This window comes from Salmo salar, chromosome 02, assembly GCF_965601325.2.
Source record: "Salmo salar chromosome 02, fSalSal1, whole genome shotgun sequence".
Lineage (NCBI taxonomy): Eukaryota > Metazoa > Chordata > Actinopteri > Salmoniformes > Salmonidae > Salmo > Salmo salar.
This window is the reverse complement of record NC_138292.1, coordinates 19,035,277-19,059,425: the sequence shown is the minus strand read 5'-3', so window position 1 is coordinate 19,059,425 and position 24,149 is coordinate 19,035,277. Positions and strand designations below refer to the sequence as shown.

At 50.2% G+C, this 24,149-nt stretch overlaps 1 protein-coding gene across 3 annotated transcripts; it reads right to left on the bottom strand.

Moving 5' to 3' along the window:
* Window positions 1-894: 894 nt before the first annotated feature.
* LOC106573969 (double-stranded RNA-specific adenosine deaminase) lies at window positions 895-22,473 on the bottom strand. Of its 3 annotated transcripts, none has more exons than XM_045698936.2 (16): window positions 22,379-22,473; window positions 16,682-18,472; window positions 16,106-16,353; window positions 15,722-15,911; window positions 15,385-15,533; window positions 14,614-14,749; window positions 14,071-14,303; window positions 13,726-13,882; window positions 13,390-13,558; window positions 13,183-13,276; window positions 12,712-12,828; window positions 7,230-7,357; window positions 6,698-6,880; window positions 5,149-5,261; window positions 2,797-2,996; window positions 895-2,628 (listed from the first exon to the last, which is right to left on the bottom strand). In XM_045698936.2, exons 2-16 carry the CDS (start codon window positions 18,326-18,328, stop codon window positions 2,259-2,261), a joined length of 4,134 nt encoding a protein of 1,377 aa, XP_045554892.2. In that variant the 5' UTR covers window positions 18,329-18,472; window positions 22,379-22,473; the 3' UTR covers window positions 895-2,258. The 3 variants fall into 3 exon arrangements, with proteins under 3 accessions (XP_045554892.2, XP_082816629.1, XP_045554891.2); XM_082960503.1 differs by having other exon boundaries at window positions 2,869-2,996; XM_045698935.2 differs by lacking the exon at window positions 22,379-22,473 and adding an exon at window positions 20,079-20,232.
* Window positions 22,474-24,149: the final 1,676 nt, after the last annotated feature.

Here is a 24,149-nt window from a genome sequence, read left to right as displayed (position 1 = left end):
CATACCTCTTGAGCTGTCTGTATACTACTGACTGGTGGTTCTTTACATACCTCTTGAGCTGTCTTTGTCTTCCTGACTGGTGGTTATTTACATACCTCTTGAACTGTCTGTATCCTTCAGACGGGTGGTTATTGTTTTTAAGAAACTAAATATGCTTCTCTGCATCTCAGCTAAAATCTGTGGAAAAGATTGAAAGCAATGTCTTACTCATTTCATTTAGTAATTGTTTGCTTTTCTAAAGTCTATCAATCTTGCCAGCAGGCATGCCAGCTAAATAGACACACCAGCTACTCTAACTTGAACAGCCCTAGCCTAACAATATTCAGTTCAGCCAGAGCTCTTCTGGTCACTCACAGCTCCCCCAGGCCTAGCCTGGCAATATTCAGTTCAGCCAGAGCTCTTCTGGTCACTCACAGCTCCCCCAGGCCTAGCCTGGCAATATTCAGTTCAGCCAGAGCTCTTCTGGTCACTCACAGCTCCCCCAGGCCTAGCCTGGCAATATTAAGTTCAGCCAGAGCTCTTCTGGTCACTCACAGCGCCCCGGGCCCGGCCATACTCAGCTGTCAGAGAATATCAACTAGACAGAGGGACTGAATAACTGGTAAACACACACACACACCACTCTTATTCCATTCACTGCATCAGTGTTGTGTAAAGATCAACCCTCCACCAGACATCCTCTTTGAAGACAAACAGTAGAATCCATAACACACACGCCACTAGTGAGTCCATAGCTTAAATGACCAATTACTCTTTCTGCACATTAGACAAACAAGACTGAAGAAACACACAAACATTCTGAAACGTGTGTTGACCGTAGTGTTTATACTTGGCTAACAGTCTGTACCCACGGTTATGAGGGCTTTAGTATACATTTAAAAAAAGACAAACACATTTCAGCTTTTACAAAGCCGGTCTTTATAATCACTTAAAACTTGACAGAATTTCCATCCATAAAAAGAAAAAAAATGCTTTCTGTCATCCATTTGTTAAAACGTTTCAAAAAAATAGTCAATAGAAAATCAATTTTAGGCATGACTTACAAAATATATACATAATATATACATATACATACACACACAGAGATATATACATACCCTACACAAACATTGTTATTGCATATACATCTGTGTATTTATGTATTTGTATGTACATGATGTATATATTGCTTCACCCTTGAATGTATTTGATCAGACTGAACTAAAACATAAAAACAAACCAGTCTTTCTCCCTGTCCGCCTAAAACCCGCCGGCCACATTCTGGCCACGCTAGGAAGGACAAGAGTGCAAAGCCTTTCTCTTCTCTTTTTTATCACAACTACGAGTAATCACTTATCCTAACCTGAACTTTGACCCCCCCCAACATGAATCCTAAAATGAGAACAAGTAGCTGATTTACTTGTTCTCAGCAGTTCTCAACGTCACCGTTGTCCTTTCTGACGTGGCCCTCGAGTGACACCAAAAAAACTCAAGAACAATAGCGAAACACACCACAGGACACAACAATAACAGAAGAATTATGATCTAGGCTAGTTAGTCATCATCAAATCTATGTTACAGTCAAGAGTTATGGGATGGACCAGGCTGTGACCTGTAGATGTAGCCATAGCATTAACAACAGTGTAAAGGGGTGGGTTACTAGGTCGGGGAGTAGCTAAACATTACAAGGCTGGTTTATATATATATAAAGTGTGATCACTACTATCCATGCTCAGGCTGATAAGTACAGATTAAACTAGTCATGCGTGATTGAATGTCTGGCTGGCGAGTAGGACAGGGTCAGGTGTAGGGTGTCTGAACTAGAGAGACAGGGCTGTGTGCGTATGAGAAGGGCAGGGAGGGTTTTTCCTGTATGTAAATGTGAGGATAGAGTGTGCTGGAGCTACTGTTACAGTGGAGCAGTAGTGCATGCTATGCAGCTCTGAATGTCACTACATCACATAGTCATCATGTTTACTAACCCCCCTATTCTCCCCTCTCTTTCTATATTCTGGTAGTTTTGTGTAGCAGTAGCAACCCCTTCTCTCTCTCCATTTCTCTTGCTGCTGTCTGACCCTCACCCCTTGGGCTGGCCTGTTATCCCCTTCCCTCCCTCCATCTCAGTAACTCTGTCCTTTCCAATCTCTGTCTGACCTCTACCCCTTCTTTCAAGAAGATACAGTACTCGCTGCTAGCTCCTATTTCCTCTCCTCCCTTCCCCCCTGTCCTCCAGGCTCATGTCCTTCCATCTCTAGCCAACCCTCCCTTCTCCCTCCTTTCTACATGGCCTGTGTGTACGCACTACTACCCCACTGGCTGCTGTTATAGTCAGTGGTTGTGCTTCCATAGCTATTGTTGTTGTTGTATCCCTGGTTGTTATTAGCAACACTTCCTGCCCCTTGGCCATCGAAGGCCGCCGCTTCGTCAAAGCTCTTCTCCTCCAATGGCTTGCCAATCCAGGCTCCGTAACCATGGCTACCGAGCGCATCGAAGAACTGCTGCTTGGCGACCTGGAAGGACATGGCGGCCATCTTGGCTTGGGCGTAAGACGGGAGGGCCAGCAGGTCCTGGCGCCCGCACTGTTGGCATAACGACCGGAATTGACGGAAGATGTTGGACTTGGAGACCCGCGATACGTCCAGTTTGGGGCTAGAGGGAAGACAAACAGGGTTTAGGAATACACAGAAGCTACTGCGCTGGGATTGAAACATTTTCAACATGTTTTTCATATGAATGAAATGCCACTACTTGATATGGAGAATAAATAGTGATAGCTATTCTACTGAAATGGGGCCCTGTGTAGCCCAGGTTAACCACCTGGTGCTGCTATCTGGATGAGGGTGGATGAGGTCTGAGGGTCTGGTTCTAGTTGTGGTGCGGGGTGCGTACCCGTCCAGTTTGCCCTTGGTCCCATCCAGCACCTCCACAGTGATGTGGTCTGGGTGACTCCAGTTCACGCTGGACTCCTTGGTCTTCCCTGTGTGACGCGTCGAGTCATACACACTCACCCTGCCCACCTGAAGGGAGACAGAGAGATGGAGAGAGAGAGAGATGGATAGAGAGAGAGATGGAGAGAGAGAGAGATGGAGAGAGATGGAGAGAGAGAGAGATGGAGAGAGAGAGAGATGGAGGAGTAAAGGGAGAGGAAGAGGGTTTGTGTTCAATTATAGGCATTTCACTACACCCGCAATAACAGCTGCTAAATATGTGTATGTGACCAATAACATTTGGTTTTGATTTGAAATTAGACTAAATAAGTCCTTTCAGATGAATTAACAATTTTAAACAGAGGGGAAAGCAATGTTTGTGTACTGTGTGTGTGTGTATGTGTACCTCGGGGTGGTTGAGTGTGTTTCTGTATGTGTACTGTGTGTGTGTGTGTACCTCGGGGTGGTTGAGTGTGTTTCTGTATGTGTACTGTGTGTGTGTGTGTGTGTGTGTGTGTGTGTGTGTGTGTGTCGGGATGGTTGAGTGTGTTTCTGTATGTGTACTGTGTGTGTGTGTGTGTGTGTGTGTGTGTGTCGGGATGGTTGAGTGTGTTTCTGTATGTGTACTGTGTGTGTGTGTGTGTGTGTGTCGGGATGGTTGAGTGTGTTTCTGTATGTGTACTGTGTGTGTGTGTGTACACCTCGGGGTGGTTGAGTGTGTTTCTGTATGTGTACTGTGTGTGTGTGTGTGTGTGTGTGTGTACACCTCGGGGTGGTTGAGTGTGTTTCTGTATGTGTTTCTGTATGTGTGTGTGTGTGTGTGTGTGTGTGTGTGTGTGTGTGTGTACCTCGGGGTGGTTGAGTGTGTTTCTGTATGTGTACTGTGTGTGTGTGTGTACCTCGGGGTGGTTGAGTGTGTTTCTGTATGTGTACTGTGTGTGTGTACCTCGGGGTGGTTGAGTGTGTTTCTGTATGTGTACTGTGTGTGTGTGTACCTCGGGGTGGTTGAATGTGTTTCTGTAGTGTACCTCGGGGTGGTTGAGTGTGTTTCTGTATGTGTACCTCGGGGTGGTTGAATGTGTTTCTGTAGTGTACCTCGGGGTGGTTGAATGTGTTTCTGTAGTGTACCTCGGGGTGGTTGAATGTGTTTCTGTAGTGTACCTCGGGGTGGTTGAGTGTGTTTCTGTATGTGTACCTCGGGGTGGTTGAATGTGTTTCTGTAGTGTACCTCGGGGTGGTTGAGTGTGTTTCTGTATGTGTACCTCGGGGTGGTTGAGTGTGTTTCTGTATGTGTACCTCGGGGTGGTTGAGTGTGTTTCTGTAGTTTACCTCGGGGTGGTTGAGTGTGTTTCTGTAGTTTACCTCGGGGTGGTTGAGTGTGTTTCTGTATGTGTACCTCGGGGTGGTTGAATGTGTTTCTGTATGTGTACCTCGGGGTGGTTGAATGTGTTTCTGTATGTGTACCTCGGGGTGGTTGAATGTGTTTCTGTAGTGTACCTCGGGGTGGTTGAGTGTGTTTCTGTAGTGTACCTCGGGGTGGTTGAATGTGTTTCTGTATGTGTACCTCGGGGTGGTTGAGTGTGTTTCTGTAGTGTACCTCGGGGTGGTTGAGTGTGTTTCTGTAGTGTACCTCGGGGTGGTTGAGTGTGTTTCTGTATGTGTACCTCGGGGTGGTTGAAAGTGTTTCTGTATGTGTACCTCGGGGTGGTTGAGTGTGTTTCTGTATGTGTACCTCGGGGTGGTTGAGTGTGTTTCTGTATGTGTACCTCGGGGTGGTTGAGTGTGTTTCTGTATGTGTACCTCGGGGTGGTTGAATGTGTTTCTGTATGTGTACCTCGGGGTGGTTGAATGTGTTTCTGTATGTGTACCTCGGGGTGGTTGAGTGTGTTTCTGTATGTGTACCTCGGGGTGGTTGAGTGTGTTTCTGTATGTGTACCTCGGGGTGGTTGAATGTGTTTCTGTATGTGTACCTCGGGGTGGTTGAGTGTGTTTCTGTATGTGTACCTCGGGGTGGTTGAATGTGTTTCTGTATGTGTACCTCGGGGTGGTTGAGTGTGTTTCTGTATGTGTACCTCGGGGTGGTTGAGTGTGTTTCTGTATGTGTACCTCGGGGTGGTTGAATGTGTTTCTGTATGTGTACCTCGGGGTGGTTGAGTGTGTTTCTGTATGTGTACCTCGGGGTGGTTGAATGTGTTTCTGTATGTGTACCTCGGGGTGGTTGAGTGTGTTTCTGTATGTGTACCTCGGGGTGGTTGAGTGTGTAGGGAGCAGGTAGACTCTTGGAGAAGGCTTCGCCGTCTCTGGCCAATCGGCAGCAGACAGCACGTGTCAGGTGGCCATGGCTGTACAGGTAGCCTGGAAGGACAAATATAAAAGACAAGGACAGGGAAAACAGAAGATAGAGAGAGAGGAAGAGATGCGATAGAGGAGGGGGGGCGAGAGAGAGAGAGGTGAGAGGGGGGGTGAGAGAGTGACAGGGAAAGAAGGAGGGAGAGAAAGAGAATGACAGAAGAGTGTGTAAGTCAGTGTATTTCCATGTTAACAAGGCTGAGCATTCACATCATAGAGAACTCTGACAAGGAGAGGTGAGTAACTTAAAGAGATGTATGAGGGGGTCAGCCAGGGACTGTCTGGGTGGAGAGTTAGCTGGTCATGATTCCTACAGTATAAGGACAGTGTCAGCCAGGGACTGTCTGGGTGGATAGTTAGCTGGTCATGATTCCTACAGTATAAGGACAGTGTCAGCCAGGGACTGTCTGGGTGGATAGTTAGCTGGTCATGATTCCTACAGTATAAGGACAGTGTCAGCCAGGGACTGTCTGGGTGGATAGTTAGCTGGTCATGATTCCTACAGTATAAGGACAGTGTCAGCCAGGGACTGTCTGGGTGGATAGTTAGCTGGTCATGATTCCTACAGTATAAGGACAGTGTCAGCCAGGGACTGTCTGGGTGGATAGTTAGCTGGTCATGATTCCTACAGTATAAGGACAGTGTCAGCCAGGGACTGTCTGGGTGGATAGTTAGCTGGTCATGATTCCTACAGTATAAGGACAGTGTCAGCCAGGGACTGTCTGGGCGGATAGTTAGCTGGTCATGATTCCTACAGTATAAGGACAGTGTCAGCCAGGGACTGTCTGGGTGGAGAGTTAGCTGGTCATGATTCCTACAGTATAAGGACAGTGTCAGCCAGGGACTGTCTGGGTGGATAGTTAGCTGTATAAGGACATGTATCAGGACAGTTAGCTGTATAAGGACATGTATGAGGACAGTTAGCTGTATAAGGACATGTATGAGGACAGTTAGCTGTATAAGGACATGTATGAGGACAGTTAGCTGTATAAGGACATGTATGAGGATAGTTAGCTGTATAAGGACATGTATAAGGACAGTTAGCTGTATAAGGACATGTATAAGGACAGTTAGCTGTATAAGGACATGTATGAGGACAGTTAGCTGTATAAGGACATGTATGAGGACAGTTAGCTGTATAAGGACATGTATGAGGACAGTTAGCTGTATAAGGACATGTATGAGGACAGTTAGCTGTATAAGGACATGTATGAGGACAGTTAGCTGTATAAGGACATGTATAAGGACATGTATAAGGACAGTTAGCTGTATAAGGACATGTATAAGGACATGCCAACGGTGACCGTTGACCCCCCCTCTCCCTTTACTCCCACACTCAATCTATCCTCCCTCAAATCAAACCTGTCCCCTCCCTCATCTCTTCTCTCCTTCCACCAATCTCTCTCTCTGTACTATCGTTCCCTCCTCCCCTCCCCCCTCACCCAGGGTGATTGAAGCCAGGTAGATAGGATGGAGGAAGTTGGAGAGCAGGGCTCCCTGCAGACCCAGGACGTTCCAGCGAAGGATCTTGTCGCTGCAGCTCATGGTCCTCAGACGCTCGCCGTGCTGGATGCCGTCCCAGGTGGGCACGATGGTCGATGACTCTACCGGGATGGTGCCCTCACCTACACATGGCACAGACACTCTTGCAGTTCAACTTTTGACTCCAAAGACAAAGCCATGCAGTATGAGGAATTGGGTGTATGAGAGAGACAGTGGTCAAAGTGATGGTTGTACACTAGAATCACACAGTCCATGTTCTAGACTGGAACATTCAAATCCATTGGGATATTTGTCCTTTCTACCAGGTGTGTTTGTGGCAGCAGCAGCAAATGAGGTGTGAATGTGTAGTCATGCTCTGTTTGGCCTGCAGAGAAGGGAGTTAAGCAACATGGTGGCTCTATGTGCTTGTCCTCAGTAACAGAGGGGATCCTCATGGAACAGTCCTGCAGATGGCATCTGGCTGTAACTCACCATTCTCCACCTTGGTGCGCAGCTTGCCCTGCTTGGCGTTCTCAAACAGGGGCTGGTGGCCCTGGCCGTCCCCCGCGTCTTCGCTGCATGACTTATCAAACAACGCCCCGTCTCCACACGGAGCAGTACTGGGGGAGAGGTAGAGTGAGGTAGCGCGAGAGAGGTAGCGCGAGAGAGGGAGAGCGAGAGAGAGGTAGAGCGAGAGAGAGAGGGAGAGCGAGAGAGAGAGGGAGAGCGAGAGAGAGGTAGAGCGAGAGAGAGAGGGAGAGCGAGAGAGAGGTAGAGCGAGAGAGGTAGCGCGAGAGAGGGAGGTAGAGAGAGGGAGGTAGAGCGAGGTAGAGCGAGAGGTAGAGCGAGAGGTAGAGGTAGAGCGAGAGAGAGAGGTAGAGCGAGAGAGAGAGGTAGAGCGAGAGAGAGAGGTAGAGCGAGAGAGAGAGGTAGAGCGAGAGAGAGAGGTAGAGCGAGAGAGAGAGCGAGAGAGCGAGGGAGAGCGAGAGAGCGAGGGGTAGAGCGAGAGAGGGAGAGAGCGAGCGAGAGAGAGAGCGAGAGAGCGAGGGAGAGCGAGAGAGAGGGGTAGAGCGAGAGAGAGGGGTAGAGCGAGAGAGGGAGAGAGCGAGAGAGGGAGAGAGCGAGAGCGAGAGAGGTAGAGCGAGAGCGAGAGGGAGAGCGAGAGAGAGAGAGATAGCGAGAGAGATAGCGAGAGAGAGAGAGATAGGGAGAGCGAGAGAGATAGGGAGAGCGAGAGAGGGAGAGGGAGAGAGGGAGAGGTAGAGCGAGAGAGGGAGAGGTAGAGCGAGAGAGGGAGAGGTAGAGCGAGAGAGGGAGAGGTAGAGCGAGAGAGGGAGAGGTAGAGCGAGAGAGGGAGGGTAGAGCGAGAGAGGGAGAGAGGTAGAGCGAGAGAGGGAGAGGGGGCGAGAGAGGGAGAGCGAGAGAGGGAGAGCGAGAGAGGGAGAGCGAGAGAGGGAGAGCGAGAGAGCGGAGGGAGGCGAGAGAGGCAGAGCGAGAGAGGGAGAGCGAGAGAGGCAGAGCGAGAGAGGGAGAGCGAGAGAGGCAGAGCGAGAGAGGGAGAGCGAGAGGCAGAGCGAGAGAGGGAGAGAGAGAGAGGCAGAGCGAGAGAGCGAGAGGCAGAGCGAGAGAGCGAGAGGCAGAGCGAGAGAGGGAGAGCGAGAGGCAGAGCGAGAGAGGGAGAGCGAGAGAGGCAGAGCGAGAGAGGCAGAGCGAGAGAGGCAGAGCGAGAGAGGGAGAGAGGCAGAGCGAGAGAGGGAAAGAGGCAGAGCGAGAGAGGGAGAGCGAGAGGCAGAGCGAGAGAGGGAGAGCGAGAGAGGCAGAGCGAGAGAGGGAAAGAGGCAGAGCGAGAGAGGGAGAGCGAGAGGTAGAGCGAGAGAGGGAAAGAGGCAGAGGGAGAGAGGGAGAGAGGCAGAGCGAGAGAGGGAGAGAGGCAGAGCGAGAGAGGGAGAGAGGCAGAGCGAGAGAGCGAGAGAGGCAGAGCGGAGAGCGAGAGAGGCAGAGCGAGAGGGAGAGGAGAGAGGCAGAGCGAGAGAGGGAGAGCGAGAGGCAGAGCGAGAGAGGGAGAGGCAGAGCGAGAGAGCGAGAGGCAGAGCGAGAGAGGGAGAGCGAGAGGCAGAGCGAGAGAGGGAGAGCGAGAGGCAGAGCGAGAGAGGGAGAGCGAGAGGCAGAGCGAGAGAGGGAGAGCGAGAGGCAGAGCGAGAGAGGGAGAGCGAGAGGCAGAGCGAGAGAGGGAGAGCGAGAGGCAGAGCGAGAGAGGGAGAGCGAGAGGCAGAGCGAGAGAGGGAGAGCGAGAGGCAGAGCGAGAGAGGGAGAGCGAGAGGCAGAGCGAGAGCGGAGAGAGAGAGGCAGAGCGAGAGAGGCGAGCGAGAGGCAGAGCGAGAGAGGGAGAGGCAGAGCGAGAGAGAGCGAGAGGCAGAGCGAGAGAGGGAGAGAGGCAGAGCGAGAGAGGGAGAGCGAGAGGCAGAGCGAGAGAGGGAGAGCGAGAGGCAGAGCGAGAGAGGGAGAGCGAGAGAGGGAGAGCGAGAGAGGGAGAGCGAGCAGAGCGAGAGCGAGCAGAGCGAGAGAGGGAGAGCGAGAGAGGCAGAGCGAGAGAGGGAGAGCGAGAGGCAGAGCGAGAGAGGGAGAGCGAGAGGCAGAGCGAGAGAGGGAGAGCGAGAGGCAGAGCGAGAGAGGGAGAGCGAGAGGCAGAGCGAGAGAGGGAGAGCGAGGCAGAGCGAGAGAGGCAGAGCGAGAGAGGGAGAGAGAGAGGCAGAGCGAGAGAGGCAGAGCGAAAGAGGCAGAGCGAGAGAGGCAGAGCGAGAGAGGGAGAGCGAGAGAGGCAGAGCGAGAGAGGGAGAGCGAGAGGCAGAGCGAGAGAGGGAGAGCGAGAGAGGCAGAGCGAGAGAGGGAGAGCGAGAGGCAGAGCGAGAGAGGGAGAGCGAGAGGCAGAGCGAGAGGTAGAGCGAGAGAGGGAGAGCGAGAGAGGGAGAGCGAGAGGCAGAGCGAGAGAGGGAGAGCGAGAGGCAGAGCGAGAGAGGGAGAGAGAGAGGCAGAGCGAGAGAGGGAGAGCGAGAGGCAGAGCGAGAGAGCGAGAGAGGCAGAGCGAGAGAGGGAGAGAGAGAGAGGCAGCGCGAGAGAGGGAGAGAGAGAGAGGTAGCGCGAGAGAGGGAGGTAGAGCGAGAGAGAGAGGGAGAGCGAGAGAGAGAGCGAGAGAGAGGTAGAGCGAGAGAGGTAGCGCGAGAGAAGTAGCGCGAGAGAGGTAGCGCGAGAGAGGGAGGTAGAGCGAGGTAGAGCGAGAGGTAGAGCGAGAGAGAGAGGTAGAGCGAGCGAGAGAGGTAGAGCGAGAGAGAGAGGTAGAGAGCGAGAGAGAGAGAGAGCGAGAGAGAGAGCGAGAGAGAGAGCGAGAGAGAGAGCGAGAGAGAGAGCGAGAGAGAGAGCGAGAGCGAGAGAGATAGGGAGAGCGAGAGAGATAGGGAGAGCGAGAGAGATAGGGAGAGCGAGAGAGATAGGGAGAGCGAGAGAGATAGGGAGAGCGAGAGAGATAGGGAGAGCGAGAGAGATAGGGAGAGCGAGAGAGATAGGGAGAGCGAGAGAGATAGGGAGAGCGAGAGAGATAGGGAGAGCGAGAGAGATAGGGAGAGCGAGAGAGATAGGGAGAGCGAGGAGAGAGAGAGATAGGGAGAGCGAGAGAGATAGGGAGAGCGAGAGAGCGAGAGAGGGAGAGCGAGAGAGCGAGAGAGGCAGAGCGAGAGGCAGAGCGAGAGAGGCAGAGCGAGAGAGGGAGAGCGAGAGAGGGAGAGCGAGAGAGGCAGAGCGAGAGGCAGAGCGAGAGAGGGAGAGCGAGAGGCAGAGCGAGAGAGGGAGAGCGAGAGGTAGAGCGAGAGAGGGAGAGCGAGAGGCAGAGCGAGAGAGGGAGAGCGAGAGGCAGAGCGAGAGGGAGAGCGAGAGGCAGAGCGAGAGAGGAAGAGAGGCAGTGCGAGAGAGGGAGAGAGGCAGAGCGAGAGAGGGAGAGAGGCAGTGCGAGAGAGGGAGAGAGGCAGAGCGAGAGAGCGAGAGAGGCAGAGCGAGAGAGCGAGAGCGAGAGGCAGAGCGAGAGGCAGAGCGAGAGAGGAAGAGCGAGAGGCAGAGCGAGGGAGAGCGAGAGGCAGAGCGAGAGAGCGAGACGCAGAGCGAGAGAGGAAGAGCGAGAGGCAGAGCGAGGGAGAGCGAGAGGCAGAGCGAGAGAGGGAGAGCGAGAGGCAGAGCGAGAGAGGGAGAGCGAGAGGCAGAGCGAGAGAGGGAGAGCGAGAGGCAGAGCGAGAGAGGAAGAGAGGCAGTGCGAGAGAGGGAGAGAGGCAGAGCGAGAGAGGGAGAGAGGCAGTGCGAGAGAGGGAGAGAGGCAGAGCGAGAGAGCGAGAGCGAGAGGCAGAGCGAGAGGCAGAGCGAGAGAGCGAGAGAGGCAGAGCGAGAGAGGGAGAGAGGCAGTGCGAGAGAGGGAGAGAGGCAGAGCGAGAGAGCGAGAGCGAGAGGCAGAGCGAGAGAGCGAGAGCGAGAGGCAGAGCGAGAGAGCGAGAGAGGCAGAGCGAGAGAGGGAGAGCGAGAGAGGCAGAGCGAGAGAGGGAGAGCGAGAGGCAGAGCGAGAGAGGGAGAGCGAGAGAGGGAGAGCGAGAGAGGGAGAGCGAGAGGCAGAGCGAGAGAGGGAGAGCGAGAGAGGCAGAGCGAGAGAGGGAGAGCGAGAGGCAGAGCGAGAGAGGGAGAGCGAGAGGCAGAGCGAGAGAGGGAGAGCGAGAGAGGCAGAGCGAGAGAGGGAGAGAGGCAGAGCGAGAGAGGGAAAGAGGCAGAGCGAGAGAGGGGGCGAGAGGCAGGCGAGAGGGGGGCGAGAGGCAGAGCGAGAGAGGGAGAGCGAGAGAGGCAGAGCGAGAGAGGGAAAGAGGCAGAGCGAGAGAGGGAGAGCGAGAGGTAGAGCGAGAGAGGGAAAGAGGCAGAGGGAGAGAGGGAGAGAGGCAGAGCGAGAGAGGGAGAGAGGCAGAGCGAGAGAGGGAGAGAGGCAGAGCGAGAGAGGGAGAGAGGCAGAGCGAGAGAGGGAGAGGCAGAGCGAGAGAGGGAGAGAGGCAGAGCGAGAGAGGGAGAGAGGCAGAGCGAGAGAGGGAGAGAGGTAGAGCGAGAGAGGGAAAGAGGCAGAGCGAGAGAGGGAGAGCGAGAGGTAGAGCGAGAGAGTTAGGGAGAGCGAGAGAGATAGGGAGAGCGAGAGAGATAGGGAGAGAGAGGGAGAGCGAGAGGTAGAGCGAGAGAGGTAGAGCGAGAGCGGTAGAGAGGCAGAGCGAGAGACGGAGAGAGGGAGAGAGGTAGATATATATATGTGGATAGGAGCAGGTCATTAACTAGAAGCATCTTCCAGGGTTTTATCTGGATCAAAATGAGGCTTAGATGGTGGGCGTGGCCAACTACATTTTAGAGACCCTCCTGTTGGCCAGTGACAAAACTTGCAATTCTACAATTGTTTTCATGGCTCATTTTATCTGAGGGACTCAAACTTTATAACAAAATCAATAGGGCCCCATGCCATGACAAAAATACTCCTGAGTGGGAATTTCATTTTGGGAATTTTTATTCCCCCTGACTATTTGGGTCATTGTTAGTTCTCAAAGAGGATCTTATTATAGAATATATAGTGCCATTATATTTTCTACACACTTTATATCTGGTTTTAGTCTTAAGTTTACACTGACAACGTTTTTCCACCCCGGAAATCATTATCTAAACATTACATTTTTTATTTTACTGTTTTGACATACGTGGCCCGAAAACACTTAAGCGGCCCGCCCAAGACTTTTCTATGCAGAAAAAAACCCTGGCTTCTCAAACTCCTAGAACAATGTGTGTGTGGAGGTGGGTTGGTGGCCCAGTTGAGTTCCAGGGCACAGAAGGAAAGGGGAGAGAAGACAGTAGGTGGAAAAGAATGAGCCATGGGGTGAAGGGTCAAAAAGCGAGGAAGAGACATCTTCCGTAGGCCCACCTGATATAGAGGTGGAAGGTGGTGTCAGGTTTGATCCGGAGCTTGTTCTCCTCAGCTGGCTCAAATATGCTGTCCTCTGATCCTTCACAGTGCTTCAGCAACTCAGCATACAGAAACCTGGAGAGAGAGGGGGGTGAGAAGAAAGGTACAATCCATAATTGAGTGATTGAGATCAGTGCCAGTGTCCAGGATCCAACACACAGATAAAGGGAGACTGGTGGAGAGGATCTGGTAAGTGGCGTTAATACACTCTACAACTAACCAGATGGACTCCACAGACACATTAACACACATCATAGTCTGTAATGACTTCACAGCTGACATATGACACCCTGTAGAGAGAGAGGGAGGTTTCAGAAAGGCAGGGAGAGTAGCTATAAAGGAATCAAAACGAAGAGCAAAGGAGGAAGGGGAAGACTGGTTATATGAAAGGACAGAACGGAAGATAAATGAGCAGCAGTAACTTCCTACCTGATAAATCCTCTCCTGGAGATGATTTCTGCGTGGCAGTCATTAACGGTGTCCCCTTTAAGACTCAGCTCCTCCCCTTTAACACAGCGATTTCCTGAGGAGAAAATCAAACAAAAAATAAATGTATTTATCTCAAAGGGTTAAAAATCATTCCAAAAGGCTTGTTATTTTCTCTCGCGTACACACACACACACACACGGCAGGTACCTGTTCCCAGGCTGACCACGGTCCCCAGCCCTTCCCCCCTCTTCATGACGATGGTGGCGAGGATCTTCCTTCCCAGAAGACTGTGCTGTATGCGTGTGGTGAGGGCGTTGAAGCGCTGGTGACTCAACATGGCGATCTGGTCATGGATTGTCCCACCACTCAGTGGCAGCTAGACACAGAAACAATAACAGGATATGGACGGCCCACCAGGTACAAAAGTAGGTTCTAGCAGAATCATAGTATTAACAGTGTATTCATAGTATAGCAGCCATTCTTAAACTTTTTCAGCTCGAGACCCAATGAGAAAACCACTGTCCTCCCGTGACCCAAATTGACCTCTGCAGGGGTTAGTTCCCCGGTGCGGGCAGCCTTCTCTGCCTCTCCAATCAGAACCCTCAGAGCTGCATCAGCTGCTTCCTGTTTCCCTTGCTTCTTATTGGAAGCACAGACAGGAGGGAACCAGCGACCCCCTAGTTTAGCCTGGTAGGTAAACCTGAAAGAGAGTGGAGAGTTAAGCATCCATGTTCACACAGCCACGTTTTACAATATTCAACCGTTGGCTTTCATAGTGTTATATGTCACAATGGACCGCGGGACTACCGCAGCTCTGCAGCTGGGGACTCTGAATTACACTTTAGAGTGTGTATGTTAGTGTGTGTGGGCAAGAATGTGTGTACTGACTTGGGCTCGTGTGGTGGTCCTGACTGGCCGACCAGTCGTATCTCTGCAGCGAAGCCCCTGGCCCGGGCGTACTCCAGCAGGCCTGACACGGCGTTGTTGTTTAGGTGGCTGATGAGGTCACCAACCCCCGCCTCGTGGGCAGAACGCAGCTCCTCCTCTGTCAGCGGGGGCAGGGAGGGGCAAGCGGGCATGAAGCCCCCTTCATCACCAGACAGACACAGGGGAAACTGGGGCTGGAGAGGACAGGGTAATGGAGATCGAGGGAGGAGAAGAGAGGTAAGGCAGTGAAAAGATGGAGGAGAGGAGGTGGGAGGAGAGGGAAGAGTGATCTTAGTGTTCAGAGGATCTTTTCTTAGAATCGCGGCCTGGAGGCACAATGAGAAGTCCACACGCCTGGGTCTTATGACATTCTGTCAGTCCATAGATAAACAACTAGCTAGCTTGTCAAGCCTAAATCCTAAATAGATGGGGTAGTGTTTTTTTCAGGGAACCATCCATTTAGTTTAAACATCTTTCAGTCCCATGTTTGGGTCCTTTACTCACCTTGTTGAGCTGCAGTCTCCCGTCGGCCATTAACTCCTTGACTGCCTCCTCTGCAGCCAGCTGCCTGGCAGCCTTCTTACTGGGGGCTGAGCTCTCAGCACACAGGCTTTCCCCTATCTTCACCCTGAACATGAACCTGAGGAGGGAGCAGAGACTAACTTATACACCCTAAACATACATCGGTGAGAGAGGTAAGAGGACATTCCTCTCTAACCACATGGGGGCATCAAAGAGTAGAGCTGTGAATCTGCTTCAGAGACTACAGCGCTCAGGAAGAGGAGGGAAAGAGAGGGACAAAGATGGTCACACTTCCCAGTATCAGATTACTGCGGGACAGTACTGTAGGTGCCTAGGGGGAAGGTTAAATGCAGAGAGAGACAGAGGTGCTGTTGTATCATCCAGTCAGCAGACTGCTGCAGTATGAAAGTCATCCAGGACACACATAACTGCTCCCGAGGGAGAGAGGTGAGGGCAGGCCCACCTTCCCTAATGATTCATGTATAGAAGAGAACCAGGAAGAGAAAAATGAGAAGCAGGGTTGGGCTCAATTCGAATTGAAGTCACTCAATTCAGGAAGTGATTTGAATTTAAATTCAAAAATGGAAAAACTTGAAATAAATAGCTTGTCCTTTCCAGTTTATAGAGAAATCATTGAAAATGGATGCTATTTCTTCAATTATTGAATTGGAATGTCAGTTTATTTCCTAAATTGACTGACTTCATTTCGAATTGACCCCATCCCTGATGAGAAGGATGTAGACAGATGGATACCGTGGGTCGTGAGGTGGGCCCTCCTGTCCAGTGTTGATGAACTCGATGGGGTTTCCAGTGCGCTGACTGTACTCCATCAGCATGGACACGGGGTTCTTACCCCCCGGCAGGGAACGGGACAGGGCCTGGGGCGGACCCTCCACTACCTCCTGACAGAGACGGAGAGCGAGACAGCGAGGGAGGGAGAGAGCGAGACAGAGAGCGAGGGAGAGAGCAATAAAAGGATTGAACAAAAGAAGACATAAATCTTCAGCCTTTACAACACAATCAAACACAACAGAGCACATTGATTATTACTAACCTCCACACACACACACACACACACACACACACTTACAGGGACGTCAGAGGTGGGGTCCATGGCCTGGTCCACCCCTGCAGTGAGCCCCTCCTCAGCCCCTCCACCCTCTATCTCACGCAGCAGAATCCTCAGGGTTGCTGCGGCAGCATCTTTCTTAGCCACCTTTTTATTAGATGCCTCAGCAACAGGAAACAACCTGCCGTCCAGCATGACCTGCATACGGAATCTGAGAGACAGAAAAATACAAGGGAGTGAGAGGTAACAAGAAAGAGCAGGGACAACACACTTTTTTATATTTCTTCGTCACACTTTCTCTTGCAATTTTTTTTTCTGAATTTACTAAATCAATCAGCTAGTTTCCTCTAGACATACCAGCAACGGCCAACCATGATTGGTTGGGAGCATTATGACATCACTGACCTGGGGTCATGTGAGGGCCCTGATTGGTCGAGGAGCAGGAACTCGCAACTGTGTCCCTGGTACTGGGCAAACTCCATCAGGCCGCTGACGGGGTTCTTGGCCCTCACCTCCTGGAGTTTGGCACGGAGGTTCTGAGGTGGGGGCGCTGCCAGGGAGACTGCTACTGTCCCCCCTCCATCCCGGCTGATGGCGTTGAGGAATTCTGGGATATCGTCGGTCGCCCACTGCCCTCCATTCGACTCGTCCTCCTGATAGAGGGATGAAGAGGAGGAAGTAGGTGAGGAAAGAAAGAAGTGGAGCAGAAGTTGGAGGGTCAGTGGGATCGGTGTCAGGCGGGGTGAAGGGCTCCAGACCTGGCATTCTCAGCTCGGAATCTACAGAGCTATGTTCACCCCTCAATGTTCCAACCAACATTATGTTACTAGGGTAACTGCCACACTCATCCTCCCCTTCCAACTCTTCGTAGGAGACGGGCTCCAAGTGAGGGAGGGGGTTTCCCAAATTCAGGAAGACGTCAATGAATTGCCCAACCCAACTCCCCCCCCACCCCCCCTCGCTGTGTGAGTGTCCACCTACCGCCTCAGCGTTGGCCTCCAGAGACTCCAATCCGGGTGGCACCGCCTGGAATCCGGACCCCATTCCTTCGACCCTTGCAGGGGCGCTGCGCTCGGCCTTGAGGCTCCTCTCCATCCTCTCCCTGCGATGGACAGATAGCTCCCAGATGTGAGGGGTCACCTCTGCGTTGCGGCTCACGTCGCCCTGCTTCTCCATGGCGTACAGGGTGGGGTTGACCTGCTTGGCGCCCCTCAGGCCCAGGTTCTTGGAGATCACCAGGGCCGTGGCCTCCCCTGCCTCCAGCAGATACTGCAGGATCAACTCCTTCTGATTACTGCCGCAGTCCGCCATGTCGCTCTCGTCAAGGTCGAGGTCAAGCTCTTCGTTACTGCTGCTGTTGATACTGGGTTGTTGGGTTTGGGACTGGGAATGTTGCCGATATGACTCAGATGGTTCTGAGGAAGAGGAGTGTGAATCGGATTCTACGTAGTAATCTTCTTCTTTGTCGCCCTCAGGACCCTGCGCTTCAATTTGCTGGATCTCAGCTTCGATGACAACGTCCTCCTCCTTCACAGACAGGAAGTGAGAGCAATCTTCTGAAGGCCTTTCCTGTGACTCCACAGAATGTTCCCTCGGTTGGGAACGTGGGCTTTCCGGATCAGAATCTCTACTTTCCGGTTCTTCCTGTGGTTCTACGTAGACAGTCCACTCTGGAGGACTTTCACCGTGTTTTGAAGCTTTCTTATCACGCTCGAGACCGTAAAGGGCCTGGTTGATAAACTTTTTGGGCAACCGCAGCGTTTTCGCCAAACACTTTGCTTGTAGCTTCTCCCCGGGGATCAGATCTGCTAAGGCTTGCAAAACTTGCTCTCGGATGTCGGGTGGCTGAAATGTAGGGCCACTCTTGTTGTTTGAATTATTACTACTACAGACAGAAGCTTTGTCAAAGCTGTCGCCTCTGTCAACTCTTCCTCTGTAGGACCTCTCTCTGTCTAAGGATAAACTCTGAAAGCCTTCTGAGAAAGACGGCCCGTCAGCACAATCTGCATGAAGGCTCCACTGTCTGTTGAAGCCTTGCTTTTGGGTTGAAGTCTGCTTCTGGTTCCAGAATCTAGGGCCGGTTGGTCCTCTAGGGGGTCCCTGACTGGGTGGGTACCCGAAGTCCCTACCGTTCCCTCTGCCTCGCTCGCTGCTGTATCCCCCTCTCCCCCTAGAGCCGTTTTGGGAGTATCTGCTGTACCCTGCCTGGGCCTGGTTTGATTCGTTATAGAGTCCGTTCGGTCCCCCTCGACTCAAGCTCTGCGCCCCTCCTCTGGGGCTCACCCTAAACTGGGGAGCCTCAGTGTTCTGTCCCCTCAGGAAGTGGACCTGCTGCTGCCTGAAGGAGTTAGGACCACTGGGACAAGAGCTCTGCTGATTCAGGGCTGGGCTGTGACCGGATGGGGGAGGGGCGGAGGGGTAGAGAGGCTGAGAGTGGGCACTGGCTGGTACTAGAGGGGGGACTGGGCCTAGGTATGAATGGACGTTTGGGTGTGGGGCCTGTTGCGGGGGGACTCTGGGGTGAAATCCCAGGGGTCCAGCTCTGTAGTATTGTTGCTTAGCCTGCAGTTGGGGGAGAGGGGGTCGGTGGTAATGCTCTATGGGGGGCCCTCCTCGTCCTCTGCTCATAGCGCAGGGGGCAGGTTGAGGGGGGACCAGGGCCGCCTGTTATGCAGCAGATAGGAGGATGTGTCTCTGTGTTGGATACTGATGCAACAACACAGTCTGGCAGAGCAGCCGGGTGGGCGATGATCGCAAAGTGGCAGTCAGCACCTGAGAGAGAGGACGAGATGGGTGTGAGCGAAAGCAAAAGTGACTGAGTGGGTGAGGAAAAGAGCCATGAAATAAAAAATAAAAGAGCCAAATATAAAGCAATATGAAGAAGAAACTAGGGACATAAGACGGGTCAAAATCTGGTGGAAAATCCTGATGGAAATGGAAAAAGTGTGGGAGAAAAACACAGGAAGTGTAGATCAAGGGCTTATGACAAATAACATATATTTTTTTACACACTACACAGTCTCACTGTACTCCATCCTGTCTCCAATACAGCCCCAGTGTCACATGCTGTTGGACCCAATTGGCCGCAACGAGAGCCATGTATAAAAGGTCAGAATGTATAATTCATGGTTGTGGCTTAACTGTTTTATTTCTGGTTTAACGGATGATTTGCAGCTTCACATAGGAAGTGAGAGTGAGGCAGAAGGAAAGATTCAAGGTGGTCAGTGAAGGACAGGAGTTGACAGGCTAAACACACAGCAAATAAGTCATAGACGTTGAACTTGATAAAAGGTTGGACATAGAACACACATTGGACAGGAAAAGGAGTAACGCTCGCTCACCATTAAAAATAAGTCATTTTATTAGACAAGTCTAAAAGATTGACGTTTCAGCCTTCAATGGCCTTCTTGAGAATAATCACAACAGGAATGGACAAGTTCGTATAGGGCATGGGGAAGACAATCAGGGAGAAAACTCTTCAGCTGGTAGTACTAATGAGAGTCCAATGATGTCTACACAGGTTGCACCTCTACTCACGTTGGTTGAGCACCGACTTCTTGCCATAGAACATACAGGAATATTTTCAAAGACCTTTTCATATTATGGTCACCTTCTAGTACAGCAAACCTGACATTCAATTCAAACATTCATTTGCTGGTTATTTTCTCAGCTGAAATATTTAATACGCACTAGTAATTTCACGCAGATGACATATAAATCTTTAGGGCATAGAATATGATGGGGCGGGGGTATTTTTAATGAAAATGCCACACCACAAAGCTTCTTCCCTGCACTCAATGATATCTGTCACTGACCACAGGAAGACACTCAACCCTGCTCCTCAGATTTCAGCCCTGCCAGGCATGGTGCTAGTCAACATAAACTTGTCTGTCATGCTGCTCCCGAAACGATTGCTATGAATGCACCTTATTAAAAATAATATAATGACGAGCGGGAGCGAGTTATTTCACGGCAATATTAACGGGCAGCAGCACTGGGTCCGGTGCCCCCGGGTCAAAGCGGGATCTGGCTGACCCTAATGTAAGCCGGCAACCGACGGCCAAAATAACAACCCAGCATGGCTCAAATTCAGTTGCCTCTGCTGCTTCCTTGGGTAATATGAATATTCAGAGCTGCGCATTAAATATTAGGACGTCTTTGACCCATGGACCAGACAGACATAGTTTGGCCTTGTTTTCGGTATGTTCCCGTTCCTAAAACACGCCGCGGTGTGGATTATTGATGAGTCATTTCTATTTGAATTACAGAATTGGGGTATACCCCCTGGACAAAGTGTTATAAATCAAGTTCATGCTTAGTGGGTTGCATAAACGACTCGATGCCAGTAGAAAGACATTAAGTAATTGAGTGAACGTACCTGAAAGTTCGCGGGATAAAACACAGATGTACTACCTCACCACCCGGCCTGAAGGCGGCAGAAAGGCGACTAGGTTTCAGTCACGTTTGAATGGCAGAGATCTTGAGGTCTGCACGCCTGCTGCCGGGGTCAGGAGTCTGACTACACTTCAAACAGTCAACAGATAAACTGGTACGTTCTATCAAAATACAACAAAAGTAATTAAACTAGTTGGCTAGATTTCTCAAAATTCTATGTATTTTACCATCCCCCCAAAACGTTTGTTTTTGTTGTTTATTTGTACATACCGCACGAGCGCTTCTCAATTTCAAAGGGACATCTAGTACCCCTACCGTTCAAGATACTTATACCAGACGTTACAATGTGAAATGATGGATAGGCCTATTAAAAACGCATAGAAAGTCTGAATTTACAGTTTCTTAACACGAGAAACAGCACGAAGGGGCAGAATAGTTTCGTTTTCCTTTCTCTAGACACGCTCTGTAGCCAGTCTGGTGAGTCACGTGATGCAGTAGTTTCTATCATAGGTTTCACTAGCTAGAGTAAGAATGTAGCCAAAACTGGTGCAAGCTCAAGGTCCCAAGGCCTAGGCTGTTATTTTTCTCACAACATGTGGATATTATAATAGAATTATGTCAACAAATAATACAAGATTCGGTCCTTGTCATGTGAATGAAAATGTGCCGTAGTGTTATGTCAAACAGGATGTATTTCTTGTTAGAGGATACAGTATATTGATTGAAATGCGAAGGCAATCGTTGTATTTATTTATTATCCAGTAAGACAATATTTATTATAAAACGCATCACCTCTAGACACAGACAATTACATTTTTAGAAAATATCAATCTGCACAAGAAAGCCTTCAGAAATTATGCCTATATATACACATAGGCTAACTCCAAAACATTCAACCCCCCTCCCTAAAAAAAAAAGTAACTAAATATGATAATTCAAGATCGCCTCTAGTTGTCATGTCTCACAGCTGCTGTTGCGTGAAACTATTGTTGTGACAAAAACACAACCAGAACAGTTTAATTGAGCAAGCAGCAGCTGCCGGATATATCTCGTGGCCACTGTACCCAAATCTTTGTGCTTTCAGGACAACTGGGAACTCAGGGGTAAAAAACGAGGTCAAATAATGACGTCAGTAATCTTGAGGTCGGTGTTTCCGACTTGGATGACCGTTCAAAAAAAAAATCCTAGTCGGAGCTCGTTTTCCCCACGAGTTCGCAGTTGTCTCTAAACGCACTGAGGTATGAGATTTCAGAGTTCCCAATTGTTGTGAACGCAGCATCAAACCCAATTTCATCACGCAGGGATACGCATGCATGCAATGGTCAATCAAACACAGCCACGCGAGAGCATCTCTGTTTATTATCTCTGGCGCGGTTGAAAATGTTTATAAAACCTAACTAATAACCACTGCTGCCATCAGCTTGAGTGTGTAATTAAGGACGCCACTGAATAACCTTCATGTTTATTTTTTCTATGGGATGGTTCTGATGCACACCATTTTCAACCCCGCCCCCCCAGTCAAAGTGAACCCCGCACAACTAGTTAGCTAGGAGGATCAACTATCAATGTGCAATTTCATCCCGCCTCCGACACCCAACGATGTCTGTCGCTTGATGGACATAGGATCCAATTGGTCATTTTACAGTCGTTTTTCAGTAAGTCCCCTTACTCCTCAATTCCCTTCTTACTGTCGCTCTCACACAGGCGTTTATCCCCCGACTGAAGTCCTCCATGAATATAACCTGAAATTAGCTATGCGTTAGGCAAGCTATCTTGGTTTTAACTGCTACACATTGAATACCCTGGTAAATATTTAATTTCTCTCAGCAACCCGCCGCAGAGATCAACTCAATTGCCATCATTGAATGGATGGTTGTCGTTTGGACTGCGCACGCATGTTCCGAACAAGATATTGCGCAGATGGAGTCTCCAAGCGGGTTCACTAGCTAGGTAACGTAGAACCGCGGTTGTCCATCGCAAATAACATGCACAACTGTCGATTTGTTCCAGAAACACGTTCCCAATCAACTCCCAAGTGCAAACAACTATGCATCGAGACGTCAAATGCAGTGAAAATAATGATAATTATGCATAGCGCGGATTGACTAGCTAGCTATATAGCTTGCAAGCTAACGTTAGCATTGATTGAGCATCACTGCGGCACAAGCGTGCAAACAACCATAGTCGCAGTTGGAAGCTATGCAGTTAGCGCGAAACAAAATATAGATCTCAATTGAACTAACACGAAAGGTAAATATAGAGTTCAAAATGTAATTAATTTACCTGGGTTTGCGATTGAAGCTTTGTATCAGTCCGAGTTCCTGCTTGCTAGCGACAGTGTCGACAAAGAAACAACGGGGTTAGGGGGGCGCATGATGACACCACTAGTTTGCGACAGTTTACCTGGCGCATTTGGAGTGACGCCGCCCGTTTTACTGCAGAGTGCCCCCCCAAAAAGAACACCAGACAAGGTGGAATACCTTTGCTGAGGCAGGTCGATTGGATTCATTTAGGCAGGTGAATAGGACATGGTAGAATAGCAGTACCTCCAAGCCACTGCTATTGCATTCCCATGTTTAGGATTGGGACTGGATTAATCAGATCTCAAATTAAAACATCTAGCAAATGTAATATGTATGCTACAAAACATCTAGCAAATGTATTTGCAACAAACCTAGTGGGTATGAACCCTGCAAAGAGCTAGTACATCTTATAAGGATTTACTTTCTATAAGAAACCTTGAGAGGAACCAGACTCAAGACCCAAAGCATGGCTGGCTGGATAGAGGTGAGAGAAGGCGGTAGGGGAAAAAGCCCCCATATATTGCAGGGGGAATCCAACAAAATACAAACATGAGGTCTGTATCTTGTAATGAACACGTTAGTGAACTATTTACAGCATGATACACAGAGGCTGTGGGAGCAGATCAGCACATCACAGCCTACTGCAGTGCCTGGACGCTCACCAACTCATAGAGCTATAGGCTGCTATACTATCCACCAATCAATGGATCAGACTGGATCCCTGTTCCAACTGTTTCCTGCAAATTGCACTTATTACATCCCCCAGTAGGTGTCAGCACCACGCCATTTAGTATCAGAATCACCTTCATTCGCCAAGTACATTTACTCATAACTGGAATTTGACTTAGTGAGAAGGTGCTGCCAGCAATAGACAATATACAAACAGAATACAAAAGTCCACATAGACGTCATACAAAAAAACACAAATCGTAAGTCGCTGTGGATAAAAGCATCTGCTAAATGACTTAATGTGAACGTAAAAAACATTAAACATAAACTTGGGTCCTCTGTCCTGCTCAAAGTCACAGCGGATCAAACTGAAATACATCACTGTAATGTCCAGTAGGCTACAGTCAGCGCATCATATTATCATAAGTCTTTCAGTCAAGTATAGAAACAAATGGCCATTTTCAAACAAACCCAAACTCTACCCCTTGGCACATGCCTATTGGGGGTTTGGTAATGGACAATGCAGTTGTTGTTTGTTGCTTGTTCATGATATAACTACTGTATATATGCATGTGTTTTGTGATACTGGTTGAGTTATATATTAACAAACTGGGTCTCTAGCAGGTGTGTTGGAGTGTATAATGACATTCTAAAGTAGAAGCTATAGTACAGTATACTGCTTACGTTCAGTGTCACTTCCTTACTGTAATTAGAAGTTATTTATTTATTTGTTTTTACCCCTTTTTCGTGGTATCCCATTGGTAGTTACAATCTTGTCTCATCGCTGCAACTTCCGTACGGACTCGGGAGAGACGAAGGTCAAGAGTCATGCGTCCTCCGAAACACAACCCAGCTGCCGCTCTGCTTCTTGACACAATGCCCGCTTAACTCGGAAGCCAGCCGCACAAATGTGTGGGAGGAAACACCATACATACACCTGGCGACTGTGTCAGCATGCATTGCGCCCGACCCGCCACAGGAGTCGCTAGAGCGCGATGGGACAAGAACATCCCTGCAGGACAAACCCTCCCCTAACCCGGACGACGCTGGGCCAATTGTGCGCCGCCCCATGGGTCTCCCAG

Bases quoted from the DNA above. Each gene is read 5' to 3' on its own strand.
- LOC106573969 (XM_045698936.2), bottom strand. From the start codon at position 18,328: ATGAGCAGAGGACGAGGAGGGCCCCCCATAGAGCATTACCACCGACCC. The intron at 16,354-16,681 runs GTAGGTGGACAC...TCCCTCTATCAG, and splicing joins TGGAGGCCAACGCTGAGGCG to GAGGACGAGTCGAATGGAGG. The intron at 13,559-13,725 runs GTCAATTTGGGT...TTCTGTGTCTAG, and splicing joins GGGAACTAACCCCTGCAGAG to CTGCCACTGAGTGGTGGGAC.